At 34.5% G+C, this 13978-nt stretch overlaps 1 protein-coding gene across 1 annotated transcript; it reads left to right on the forward strand.

Annotated features, from left to right (window-relative positions):
• Window positions 1–1064: 1064 nt before the first annotated feature.
• LOC129254972 (nuclear receptor ROR-beta-like) lies at window positions 1065–5192 on the forward strand. Its single transcript, XM_054893521.2, has 5 exons — window positions 1065–1485; window positions 1779–1960; window positions 2184–2423; window positions 2789–3041; window positions 4000–5192. The coding sequence occupies exons 1-5, from the start codon at window positions 1227–1229 to the stop codon at window positions 4245–4247; spliced, it is 1182 nt and encodes a 393-aa protein (XP_054749496.1). The 5' UTR covers window positions 1065–1226; the 3' UTR covers window positions 4248–5192.
• The last annotated feature ends 8786 nt before the right edge of the window (window positions 5193–13978 follow it).

The raw sequence follows: 13978 nt of genomic DNA on the forward strand, positions 1-13978 counted from the left end.
CCATAACGTGACATTTATTTTGATTTAACTGTGGTAAGAGATTGATTGCTCACCCGAAATACTTGATTGAAAGCGAATGTTATACATTATAACTTGGGATAATTTCCATGAACAAACTAATAGGCATGGGAATAGTTTGTTCATTTCGTAAGTATTCTCGGTTGATTGAATTACAACCTGTTTTGATTCAAAGCACATTGAAATAATATTAATGGTGTACAGTGTAATTGATCTTATGTATGCAGTTGAATGAATATCATTTTTAAAATATATTTTAATCTAACAAGAAACACCGCTTGTTCCAATATGAAGGCAGGAATATCTATCAGTTACAATGATTATATAATGATTTCCTTTGTGTCGAAACTGTCTTTGACGGGGGCCTCTGAGGCCAACGTTGGAGAACCCCTGATAGAGGAAGTGACACATCCATTAGGCATGTATGTAAACGATAGTAGCAAAGTGCCCTGGAATGACCAATGGTAACATTGGTCAAAGTTACATTGTTCAAAGTCGACAAACGGTCACACTAGAAGCCATTCTTATTGGTTTTTATTAGAAAGTCTTTATTGCTTAATATGTAGACTCCTTCTTTGGTGATTTGCCAGAATTTATCTCCCCATTCTTCTCTTAATCTCATGTATGCATACATTCACTTCTTTCCCTCATTTTTTTTTGTCCGGCGCCTTATCCTCCAGTTTCTTCCACACTCTCTGTGTTTTTCTTCTTCCAACCCTCTTCTCATCCGCTTTATCAATCATTCTGTGTACTTAGTCTGACATTTATTTTTATATTTTGCTGCTTTTGTTTTCTTATTTTGTGTTTTTGATAATTACGTTTTCGCTGTATTGGCTAGAGTCGGCCGAAACATATAGGCTTCTTTTCATTTCCATCACATTTTTATACAACTGGCTAGTAATCATTCTAGACTTCATATAGATGTTCTCTTGGGTAAATTTACTTCGTGTTTTAGAGAGACAGTTGAAAAGGCAACAGTGAAAGAACACAGAAATTTCCAAACGGCCAAACATAAATCTGATCATTTCCCATTAATTTGTTCTTTCAGATTGTACTCATTTCGTGGTGGTCACTTTGTATTCACTTATCCATCCCATCATCAATCGGACGACAAACGGCCTGTAAGAGAGTCCAAATTACCGACCTACACAATTATCTCAAAACATCGACCCAACTAAGAAATCACCGTGGAGTTTGATCAATCCAAAATGGCGCCTATCAGCAAGAAAGTCCCCATCAAGCCCATTCTTCCGTCGTGCCGTGTGTGCGGTGATGAGGCATCTGGGATACATTACGGGGTGACTTCATGTGAAGGGTGTAAAGGGTTCTTCAGACGGTGCATCGGGAACAAAACCCTCATCGTGCAGTGTCAGAAAGAAGGCCATTGTGATATTGGCAAGAATACTAGAGGGCGCTGTGCTCACTGCAGATACCAGAAGTGTCTTGCAGTCGGCATGTCTGTGCATTGTAAGTATAAATACAACGAATTGCACTTCGGTACATTATTAAAAAACTAATGCTCTAAGTTCATAAATTAGAATCACAGAACCTTTACGGATAGATTTTCCTTTTATATTTACAATAGCTCGTACGAAGCTAGCCGAAACTACAACCGTTTAGAATATACTGATAAAAGAAAGACTCCTGTGTCATTTTGTTATTTTTTTTTGTACGTTTAACATTTATGCTCGTTATAGAGATTTCTTCCTTGTAATTATGAAAATCATTCTCAACCTACATTGCTCTGTCCATATACTCAGCTGTTCGTGTAGGACGTTATTCTAAGAAACAGAAGATGAAAAACCTTGCCGAGATCCAGAGTCTGGCTACTCCTGAGCAGATCGTTGAGCGGGAAAGAAAGGATCGAGAAATTTACGCTCTCATTCAGAAGGTTGTAAACGCTCATGACGTCACCAGCTCTAAGATGACAACAACAGCACACGTAAGTCGATTTGTAGGTCCCTTATCACTAAGTTTACCGATTTATCGTGGGACTGATATTTAGGATTGATTTAAGCGATCATTATGTTAAATGAATAATAATAATAGGCATTTATATAGCGCCATCTATCTAGAAATATTCTATTCCGAGACGCACAAGAAAATTTGACTCCCCCGTACTGATGTATTTTATTCGCTTCCCCCCCTTTTTTTGCATTTTGTAGATCAAACTGAAGCAAGACTCCCAACAGATGCATCCTGATAGACTTCCTGTAGACCTGTCAGCCCTATCCCTTCCTGGGGCCAATGTTTGGTCCCACTTCTTGGATGAACCTTGTGATCTTGGAGACTTGTACTCTAGGATTTGTACCGTCAAAGGATACCTGACCGACGTCCTCACTCCCTCTGTTGTGAATGTGGTGCAATTCAGCAAGAATCTACCCGGCTTTTGTGATCTTCTGCAGGTACGGATATATCGAGTAATACTGGGTTGGGTTTAGGAAGGGGTAGTAGTCGTTGGTATGATTTTAATGGTGAAGATAGCTTTCTAAATTTATCGGAGGCCAAATTCTATCTTGTTTCCATTTAACTATAGACCTTAGTGATAGGGACGGTTAGTGTTCTGCGTACTCTGCAAGGTACTTAAAACTCTGTATAATTTGCAATATCAGTGTTGGTTGTTATTACTCATATAATAAAAAAGAATTCCATATCCCTTTGCCGTCGCGTACAAGGTAAATTTGAAGTGCCAATTTATTCAGCCATCCGAATTAAAATACATGTATAATGAATATAAGTCTTATCATTTTTGGTTATTTTCTTTCTGTAGGAGGATCAGATGACTCTTCTCAAAGCTGGTTTCTTTGAGATCTGGCTCCTGCGGACATGCATGGAAATTGCCTTCACGTCAGATTCGGTGTCATTTGGTACGGAGCATGGGTACGCTATGTCCCACCTTAGCATGCTTGGCTGTGATTACAGATTCTGGGACGAGCTCTTCGATTTCTCCAGGAGCTTCAACAATCTCCAGCTGATCAAGGAAGAAATCGCTCTCTTTACCACCGTTGTTCTTTTCAGTCCAGGTAAGTTTAATGCTTTCCAACTTCAGTCATCAAATAGTTTCAAATGTAATAGTTTCAAATATCTGATACAGGATGTTGGAATTTGTTTATCACAGAAATGTATGGCGTTAATAGACGAGTGTGTATTGTATTCAATATTGTCCACGAAATCACCAGGTCTTTATTTCCGTCTTTCGTCTACATGTTGCGGTTAGGACGTGATATTCTCAAGAAATTTCCAGGGTTCAATATTACGTTATATATTGATCAAGCTATCTATATCTGTTCACTCCCCGCCTAATACATGGCTAATATCTCAATCATTCTGTGCATGGGCGGATAATTCTTAAACTATCATTGATGCTGGTTTCTACACCATTAAAGAAAAAGCTGGTCGTGCAAGGGAGCTGTAATTAATGGGCATAATAAGCTGGAGGAAAAAAGGGAATCACTGTGAAAGATACGTATTGTAAGAGTCAAGTGCTAGTAGTTGGTGAATAATTGGATGAATGTATTCGTAGCGGAATAAGTGAATTCAAAATAGACTGTTCCTCAGGGAATGTATCACTTACTGTGTTTTAACGATCTTCCAAACGTACTAGCTCAGTTAGACATTAAGTATATAAATGCATCATTGTTTCGTAATAGTGCTTCTATCTTGTCTTGAAGTAATGTAATGTTATAAAATCCTATACCGAATTCCTTAAGTATCCCCTTGTTTGAGTAGGCGAGGTTATTTCTAGATTATATAAAATGTTTTAGCATATAGAAAAAGGCATTGTAAATCGGTAGTTTAAATGACGAAAATGTAATGAAAAGTAATTAAATTGCAATTGGACCTCTGTAGAAAAGTTGGATGACTTGGATTTTGAAATTGAACTAGCCGTACACGTTCATTTAGGTCGGGTTAATTTCCATTACGCTTAAATATTTAAACCATTATTTCTACCATTCTTTTATTTTGATCTGTGTCATGTAGATCGCCATGGCCTAGTAGAACCTAGTAAAGTGGAATTACTTCAAGATCGTTATCTCGAATGCCTCAAGAGGGAAGTGACAAGAAGGGATTGGAAGAACAAGCAACTCTTCGCAAGGCTCCTGATGCAGGCTACAAATCTACGTGCAGTATCCGCAATCTTCTTTAAGAGCACGTCCGAATTCAGGCACGCATGGCCTTACATGGAGATTCCTGCGCTTCTGCAGGAGATTCTCAACTATGATTGCTGATAAGGCAAACGACATATTATATGTTGATAGACATTATGTATATGAATTGGCTGCGAGGGTTTACCTCTATGTGTGCAATGTTGTCTTTGCACGTGCATGTGGCCTGCATGGCGTTAGGACGCTTGACTGTAATGTTCTTTTTGACTTGTCCTTGGGTCTCACTTGTTAAAAGGATGGTACCACTCATTTATTGATATTTGTGAAATGTGTAACGGTTTGCTTTGCTTGGCCTTAACGCATCTTTATAGTGAGCATTGTGTGGTAAAGTAGAATTGCAACAAATGTACTATGAACAAATTGTGTGGAAATCGTCGGCCTGGTGCAGACGATTTGTACACTACAAGTTCCTTGTATTTATTTTAATATCTTAATTCTTACTGTAGCCGTTATGGCACAGTTTCATTCTAGATAGATGTAGTGATAGGGGCATGATCAGTTTGTACTAGGGTAGGTTTTTAGCATTCATCTTCTGCTGGACAGATTGAATATAGCGTCTAGATAACAGCATGAAGTGCATGTTGAGTGTCTTGTTGACGTTTAAGCACTGTTGAACAGTGAGAATAGTCCAACATTCAGTCTGTTTCTGGTTAGAGACCAGCTGACCCGAACGTATGACGATATGCATTCATATACTGTATGTACCATGACTATGTGTAACATTGTTTATGTATCATACTCTTGGAAGAAAAATATGTTGTTTTGTATGTAAGCCAAAGAAAACTCTTATGTAACGATGATTTTTGTACATATTGCTAAATCAGGGTGAAAGTATATATATTTGTGGATGGTGTAGATATAGTTGGAAATGCTAAATACACCATGACATGTGAAAAACAAAGATGTAAATAAGATATATTTTATCTATATGAAACCTCATTGAGACTGAATTCTATCCGACTTGAAATAAATCAAAGATTTATATATCAGTCCACTCGTCAGGAAGCTAAAAAACGAGAAAATGCTTTTGACCCTCCAAAGATTCATTACTTCTTTTCAGGTTATTTTCGTGTAGTATAATTCGTATAATTATATATATATATATATATATGTGTATATATATATATATATATATATATATATATATATATATATATATGGTATGGATTACCTTTATGCAGTTCCATGATGTGGACTATTATGATGTCATGAGATGGATTCATCACTTTATGCAGCTTCTAACATGAAACACATTCAGTGATAATAAAAAGTAACTTGCATAATGAGGTGGCGTTTACCGCCATTTTTTAGGAGGAAGGGAAATGGCATGCGGAGATCTCCAGAATATAGAGTTAATAGATGGAAGGAGGGTGCAAGAGAAAAACTTTAATCCATTATATCATGATCGATCTTTTGCCCAACTGAATAAAGTTCCACTCCAGTCATCGGTCAAGTGCTCGTTATGATGTCCTACTCTGATGATCGTTTCTCGAAAACTTCTGGTGTAACCGGAAGCCTTGTAAAAAATACTATTTTCTCATGACGTCAGCCATTGAGCTGCTACCATAGTCAATTTTTCGTTTAGGCCTATATGAATCACAGTTGCACAATTTTGCTAAAACCCGATTTCAATCACTCATTCCTTTAAAAATTTGCATCGATTTGTATCTTTTGCCGTCATTTTGTCAGTTAAAAAAACATGCATGTACTCATATCGTAATAAATATGCGATGGGTTACGGAAGTTGTAAATGCATGTAAAATAAATAAAGCAGATATCATGAGCTTTAATTTGATGAATTGGTCAACATGGACTCTATTGGTTGAAGAAAGTAAATAAGGCGTTTAAAAGTCCGAAAGTACTAAGTATTTTGTCGGTGGTTTCCTAACTCTTTGGCCAACTGGCCGGATTGCATGTGTAATTTACGTAGACAAGTGCTGAGTGTTTATCAAGCTTTTCCATTGAGTATGCACTTCTACTATTTTCACGCATTCTATCCAGAGATAGCCTCTTCAGCTGCTGTGTTTACAATTTTCTGGTATAATGTACAGCGGAATTTTTTTAATATAACGAACGTACAATTGATTTTTTTTTCGTGCAAGCTCCTATTTACATGATTTAATACTTTAATGTGACATCAGCTTATAATGTTATGGGATAATGTTGACCATTTTGAAATAGTATATTCAAGTATAAATGCTCAACTACTAATTGAATGAATTTTATGAGCCCTTTGAATAATATATTTTCATCAATTGTGTTGTTGTATTAATGCCTATTTTAAAAGTTTGTGACAGAATATATTGATATTCATGTATTTGTTTAGACGAGACTTGCCTTTTATTTATATGTTTGGAATGATTTAAATCTGTCGTGCCTTTGCTTTGTACGCGTATACTTGACGGTAAAAATCGTGTATTCATCATGTTTAAGAAGTAATGGTATTTCAAGGAAACTATTTTACTCTGATACATGACTATGTGGTTTATTTCTTGCCTGGGAACACAAACATGCCTTTCTTTTTCACAGCAAACATTGTTGTTATATATGCACGTAACTTCTCATCCCTGTATGATGCACGATATTTGCCCTTTTCTCAAAATTGAACATAGTATTATTCAACGGGGAAATATTAATATGAGAAGTATATCTTAGATATAATTTTTTTGTTCTTCTCAATTTTCCGTGATCCTGGCAAATGATAGGCACTAGGCATAAACCTACATAACAAATTGATCTTTAAGCATCAGGCCTTTTTTGTTGTTTTTATTTTATTTTTTCCGCGCGGTGGAATGTGGTAGAAGATCTTTCTGGAAAAGAGCTTAAAATCAATTACAATTCACGAGACTAAGCGCTGGATTGATTTTTTTATATATATATTGACGCGATATTGACTGGTCAATAGTTGTTTGAATATGCGTAGTAAGAATATGAAAACAAATACTGTAGCAATTATAAATTTCATCAGCTTTCTGACGACTTATTTTGCATTGTACAGATATTGATTTTTGTGTGTGCAATTTTGCATGTATATATATATATATATATATCTAGATATATATATATATAGATATGTATGCCTTTGTTTCTCGAAAAATTTGATTTCTGTGTGTGAGATTTTTTTTAAAGGAGGAAATTATAATATTTGTTTTTATTTAATCCTTATATCAGTGTATTGTAGCGTTTTAATCAGACCTGTTTAAATAATGTGGCCATTTCTTTTCTTTTTCAGAGTGAAAAGGCAATGACATGTAGGAAAAAAGTCTAAAGTTTTAATATTCAGTTCCCGGATATTATCAATGGAGTTCTGATGTGTTTAATATTATAAATTCAATTTTTTATTGATGCCATTTCTTATTTTACCCCTGTTTTCTTTGACCAGTATTCTATCAGCGAGACCAAACGATAACATCGAGACCAAAATTCGGCATGACATGATGAGACTATACTTTCATTATATGCAGTCAGGGTAGTTAACTTGACGGCATATTCATGTTTATACATGTATAGGCCTAGTTGTGTCATGTATATGTAGAAATGCAAAACCTGTAAGATGTCAAGAATATCCAGACGATAATATTATAACATTATTTTCAATCAAAGGTATCGTGTTGCATGAAAATTGTTAGAAAGTGATCGTTAAGTTGTTGTTTTATAATTTAAAGTTAATGAATGTATACCACTTCTCTTTTCGCTGTGAAAAGGTAACTTAAGAAGCAGATGATGAGACTTACTATAAACCAACTCAAAACTCAATTTACTTGTAACATATATGTAACAACTGTGTTTTCGTTTTATTTTTTTAATATTTTTTTTAAAATCTTAACTGGCATATGAGACGTGATTTCTTTTCTTCGATCGTTATTGCCAATTTGTTAGTGAATATATATACGTTTTGTTTTGCTTAATCATTTAAATTGCTAAAGCCTAAAATCAACACCTTTTGTCATCTCCAATCAAACATGTTTATTAGTGAATGCTAAATTGAGACAAGTTTAATCTAGCATTGCTTTCATGTTGAAATGTTATGTTACCTTATACGTTGCTGTTCTGTTTGGGTTAAGTCGAGATATTTATGATAAAATCATTAAAAGATATCACGCTTTGAGTGGTCATAACTATGTAAAACTTCTTATTGTTACTTGGATGTTATGTGCACAAATTTTGATAATCAATGAGTGGTTCTGATGAACGAGACTAGCAAGTGGGTGACGTGATTGTTTATTGGTTGATTGATTGAATGTTTTTTTTTGTTCAGATGAATGGCTATACTTGATCCTCCATTGACTAATATATTGATTTGATTGGTTGAGTGATTTTGGGGGGTTATTGAGTGAATGGCTAATTGATCGTAGATTAATTTGATTTAGTGGTTGAGTGATTTTGGGGGTTGATTGAGTAAATGGCTAATTGATCATAGCTTGATTTGATTGATTGTGTGATTTTGGGGTTGATTGAGTGAATGGATAATTGATCATTAATTGACTAATAGATTGATTTGATTGGTTGAGTGATTTTGGGGGTTGATTGAGTGAATGGCTAATTGATCATTAATAATTGATTTGATTGTTTGAGTGATTGGGGGGGGGGTTATTGAGTGAATGGCTAATTGATCATAGATTAATTTGATTGAGAGGTTAAGTGATTTTGGGGGTTGATTGAGTGAATGGCTAATTGATCATTATTGACTAATATATTGATTTGAATGGATGAGTGATTTAGGGGGTTGACTGAGTGAATGGCTAATTGATCATTATAGACTAATATATTGATTTGAATGGTTGAGTGATTTAGGGATTTGACTGAGTGAATGGCTAATTTATCATTATTGACTAATATATTGATTTGAATGGTTGAGTGATTTAGGGATTTGACTGAGTGAATGGCTAATTTATCATTATTGACTAATAGATTGATTTGAAATGTTGAGCGATTTGGGGGGCTGACTGAGTGAATGGCTAATTGATCATTATTGACTAATAGATTGATTTGAATGGATGAGTGATTTGGGGTTTTGATTGAGTAAATGGCTAATTGATCATAGATTGATTTGATTGATTGTGTGATTTTTGGGGTTGATTGAGTGAATGGCTAATTGATCATAGATTAATTTGATTTAGAGGTTAAGTGATTTTGGGGGTTGATTGAGTGAATGGCTAATTGATCATTATTGACTAATAGATTGATTTGAATGGATGAGTGATTTGGGATTTTGACTTTGATTTTGAGTAAATGGCTAATTAATCAAAGATTGATTTGATTGATTGTGTGATTTTGGGGGTTGATTGAGTGAATGGATAATTGACTATGAGTTAACTAAAGGATTAATTTGATTGGTTGAGTGATTTTGGGGTTGATTGAGTGAATGGCTAATTGATCATTAATTGACTAATAGATTAATTTGATTGGTTGAGTGATTTAGAGGTTGATTGAGTAACTGGCTAATTGATCAAGAGTTGACTAATAGATTAATTTGATTGGTTGAGTGATTTTGGGGGTTGATTGAGTAACTGGCTAATTGATCATTAATTGACTAATAGATTAATTTGATTGGTTGAGTGATTTAGAGGTTGATTGAGTAACTGGCTAATTGATCATTAATTGACTAATATATTGATTTGATTGGTTGAGCGATTTGGAGGAATGAGTTAATGGCTAATTGATCATGAGTTGACTAATAGATTAATTTGATTGGTTGAGTGATTTGGGGGTTGATTGAGTGAATGGCTAATTGATCATGAGTTGACTAATATATTGATTTGATTGGTTGAGCGATTTGGGGGGAATGAGTGAATGGCTAATTGATCATGAGTTGACTAATAGATTGATTTGATTGGTTGAGCGATTTGGGGGGAATGAGTGAATGTCTAATTGATCATGAGTTGACTAATAGATTGATTTGAATGGATGAGTGATTTAGGGGGTTGACTGAGTGAATGGCTAATTGATCATTATAGACTAATATATTGATTTGAATGGTTGAGTGATTTAGGGATTTGACTGAGTGAATGGCTAATTTATCATTATTGACTAATATATTGATTTGAATGGTTGAGTGATTTAGGGATTTGACTGAGTGAATGGCTAATTTATCATTATTGACTAATAGATTGATTTGAAATGTTGAGCGATTTGGGGGGCTGACTGAGTGAATGGCTAATTGATCATTATTGACTAATAGATTGATTTGAATGGATGAGTGATTTGGGGTTTTGATTGAGTAAATGGCTAATTGATCATAGATTGATTTGATTGATTGTGTGATTTTTGGGGTTGATTGAGTGAATGGCTAATTGATCATAGATTAATTTGATTTAGAGGTTAAGTGATTTTGGGGGTTGATTGAGTGAATGGCTAATTGATCATTATTGACTAATAGATTGATTTGAATGGATGAGTGATTTGGGATTTTGACTTTGATTTTGAGTAAATGGCTAATTAATCAAAGATTGATTTGATTGATTGTGTGATTTTGGGGGTTGATTGAGTGAATGGATAATTGACTATGAGTTAACTAAAGGATTAATTTGATTGGTTGAGTGATTTTGGGGTTGATTGAGTGAATGGCTAATTGATCATTAATTGACTAATAGATTAATTTGATTGGTTGAGTGATTTAGAGGTTGATTGAGTAACTGGCTAATTGATCAAGAGTTGACTAATAGATTAATTTGATTGGTTGAGTGATTTTGGGGGTTGATTGAGTAACTGGCTAATTGATCATTAATTGACTAATAGATTAATTTGATTGGTTGAGTGATTTAGAGGTTGATTGAGTAACTGGCTAATTGATCATTAATTGACTAATATATTGATTTGATTGGTTGAGCGATTTGGAGGAATGAGTTAATGGCTAATTGATCATGAGTTGACTAATAGATTAATTTGATTGGTTGAGTGATTTGGGGGTTGATTGAGTGAATGGCTAATTGATCATGAGTTGACTAATATATTGATTTGATTGGTTGAGCGATTTGGGGGGAATGAGTGAATGGCTAATTGATCATGAGTTGACTAATAGATTGATTTGATTGGTTGAGCGATTTGGGGGGAATGAGTGAATGGCTAATTGATCATGAGTTGACTAATAGATTGATTTGATAGGTTGAGCGATTTGGGGGGAATGAGTGAATGGCTAATTGATCATGAGTTGACTAAAAGATTTAATTTGATTGGTTGAGTGATTTTTGGGTTGATTGAGTGAATGGCTAATTGATCATTAATTGACTAATAGATTAATTTGATTGGTTGAGTGATTTAGAGGTCGATTGAGTGAATGGCTTATTGATCATGAGTTGACTAATAGATTAATTTGATTGGTTGAGTGATTTTGGGGTTGATTGAGTGAGTGGCTAATTGATCATTAATTGACTAATAGATTGATTTAATTGGTTGAGTGATTTGGGGGTTGATTGAGTGAATGACTAATTATTGATCATACACATTAGCATTGGCGGCGGAAGCCAAACAAATTAGGGGGGACCACCAATTTTTTTGACAAGGAAACAAAATTGACAAGCAAAAAAAAAAAGGTAATAAACAAGAAATTTAGGGGGGGGGGTGGTCGTCTCCCCATCTCAAATTTAGGGGGTACAAGTCCCCCCCGTCCCCCCCCCCCCCGCTTCCGCTGCCTATGATCATACATTGATTTGATTGGTTGAGTGATTTTGGGGGTTGATTGGGTGAATGCATGGCTAATTGATCATGAGTTGACTAATAGATCAATTTGATTGTTTGAGTGGTTTTGGGGGTTGATTGAGTGAATGGCTAATTGATCATTAATTGACTAATTTATTGATTTGATTGGTTTAGTGATTTTGAGGATTGATTGAGCTTATGGTTAATTGATCATTAATTGACTGAAAGTTTGAATTGATTAATTTAGTAAGTTATTATTTGTTTATTTATATATTCATTTATTAATCTATTTGTTTTCAGTTTATGTAATTATTGATTTATTTATTTAGTGAGTTTGCGGGATATTTAAATGTTTGTTTGATCAATTGCTTATTGGCTGACATATTATTTTTGTGGAAGGGGAAATAATAAAGCGCACTTAACTTTATTTCTTGTATTCGTAGAACCCCACTAATGTTAAATGAATAAATAATGACAATTCTGAGTCTGAGAAAATTTTGAGGATACTTCTTTACCTTTATCACGGTTGAGCGGCATGTGCGATTTAATCTATCTATGCATTCATATCATGCTATATACAAATCAAGTTGAAGTTAATTCCTGCATATTGCTGCATACACGTCGAATCATGGTTCAAGTGTTGAAATTTCATCAAATTTTTGTTTGTTGTACTTAAAAAAAAATCTCAGCTCGAAGATAAAGCCCAATTAATGAAACCAATGTATGTTATCATGAGTCTCCATGGTGATGAAAGACGACTGTATATAATATATACTTCTCTCTTCTAATCATCACATTATGGATCTAAAGTACAATTACTAGTCGTAGAGTATAGTAAGAAAGAGAGGCAATCATTACGGTCTTCTAAAGCGTTGATTTCATCAAAGCATTGATTTTACTTTTAGAATATAAGGCGATGTTGGATATCTACGTATTATTTGGAGCTCCCAAAGGTGTTTAAAGCACTATGGGGTTCGAGGAATAGCACATAGTTGGTATAGTAGCTAACTCTCCAATCGATTTCAATGTACTAAATATAATACCTGCTTGTCAGAACCTAAGAAAATAGTGTGTGGAGTTCCGCAAGGGTCCTTGTTATGGCCTTTGTTATAATTATTGTACATAATTTACTGAATTGCAAATGTGTCAAATATCGCATCATTCATGATAATACAAATACTGTTTGCGGGTAAAGATCTAACTTCCTTGCAAGAACAAGTAAATGATAATCTCTCTGAACTGTGCATGTGGTTCAACCCCCGTTAATGTAACTTCATTGTTTTCATAATCGCAACAAGCATGTGACACTGCAAAATTACAACTGAATAGCATTGGATTCCTAAGGTTGAAAAATACAAACTTAGTACTTTTCCGTCTAACCTAAAGAAACTTGTTACAAAACAAAATAAAATAGTTAGAATCATAGCTGGAGCAAGCCCAAGATCTAAAATTAGCACATTATACTTTGAGTTTAAACTGCTTACTTTAGAAGCATAGGCGGATCCAGGGAGGGGGGTCAGGGGAAGTCTTGGGAAATGATTTTTAAATATATTTCATCTCACTATATAATGAATTTTCGCTCGCGCTCCGCGCTCGCATTGCCTGTTCGATGAGATACACATCTTGCTCAATAGGCTGATATGTAGCTTATAATATCAAGTTTTAAAATCAATATATACAAAGCATATTTCAGCTCAGACAACGAGTTTTCAAAAGTGCTCTGTAAAATGTCCGTTTTATGTTGTGAATATCATTTGCAGCTTTTTGCGCTGTGCGCTCAAATTATTTGATTTGCCAAGTAGGCCTCCATGTTGTCTTTGTTTATTCCATACGATTCTTTATATATTAATTATATAACAAACTAGTTAAAATCCACATTTTATGACAGTTTATCACAAAAATTCTCTCGCGATTTGCGCTCGCATTAATTTTTACAAATATATCAACTCCTGAATCATATTCATGATTACAAAAGTGCTTAAAATATCCAGGTTTCAGGCCTCAATGTCGACAAATTTCACTCACTCATTAGGCTTATTATTTAAATAAATATAATGAAATTTTCATGAATTCCTAATAACTGAATTGTCCCCTTTTAAGAAAGGAATATCGACAAGTTTCATATCGCGCTTAGGAAGAGGAATAGGAAGTCATAA

Source organism: Lytechinus pictus, chromosome 2 (assembly GCF_037042905.1).
Source record: "Lytechinus pictus isolate F3 Inbred chromosome 2, Lp3.0, whole genome shotgun sequence".
Classification (NCBI taxonomy): Eukaryota; Metazoa; Echinodermata; class Echinoidea; order Temnopleuroida; family Toxopneustidae; genus Lytechinus; species Lytechinus pictus.

Excerpts from the sequence above, each read along its gene's own strand:
- LOC129254972 (XM_054893521.2), top strand. The coding sequence starts at position 1,227 with ATGGCGCCTATCAGCAAGAAAGTCCCCATCAAGCCCATTCTTCCGTCG. Across the intron at positions 1,486-1,778 it reads AGTCGGCATGTCTGTGCATT|CTGTTCGTGTAGGACGTTAT; the intron begins GTAAGTATAAAT and ends CCATATACTCAG. Across the intron at positions 1,961-2,183 it reads AGATGACAACAACAGCACAC|ATCAAACTGAAGCAAGACTC; the intron begins GTAAGTCGATTT and ends TGCATTTTGTAG.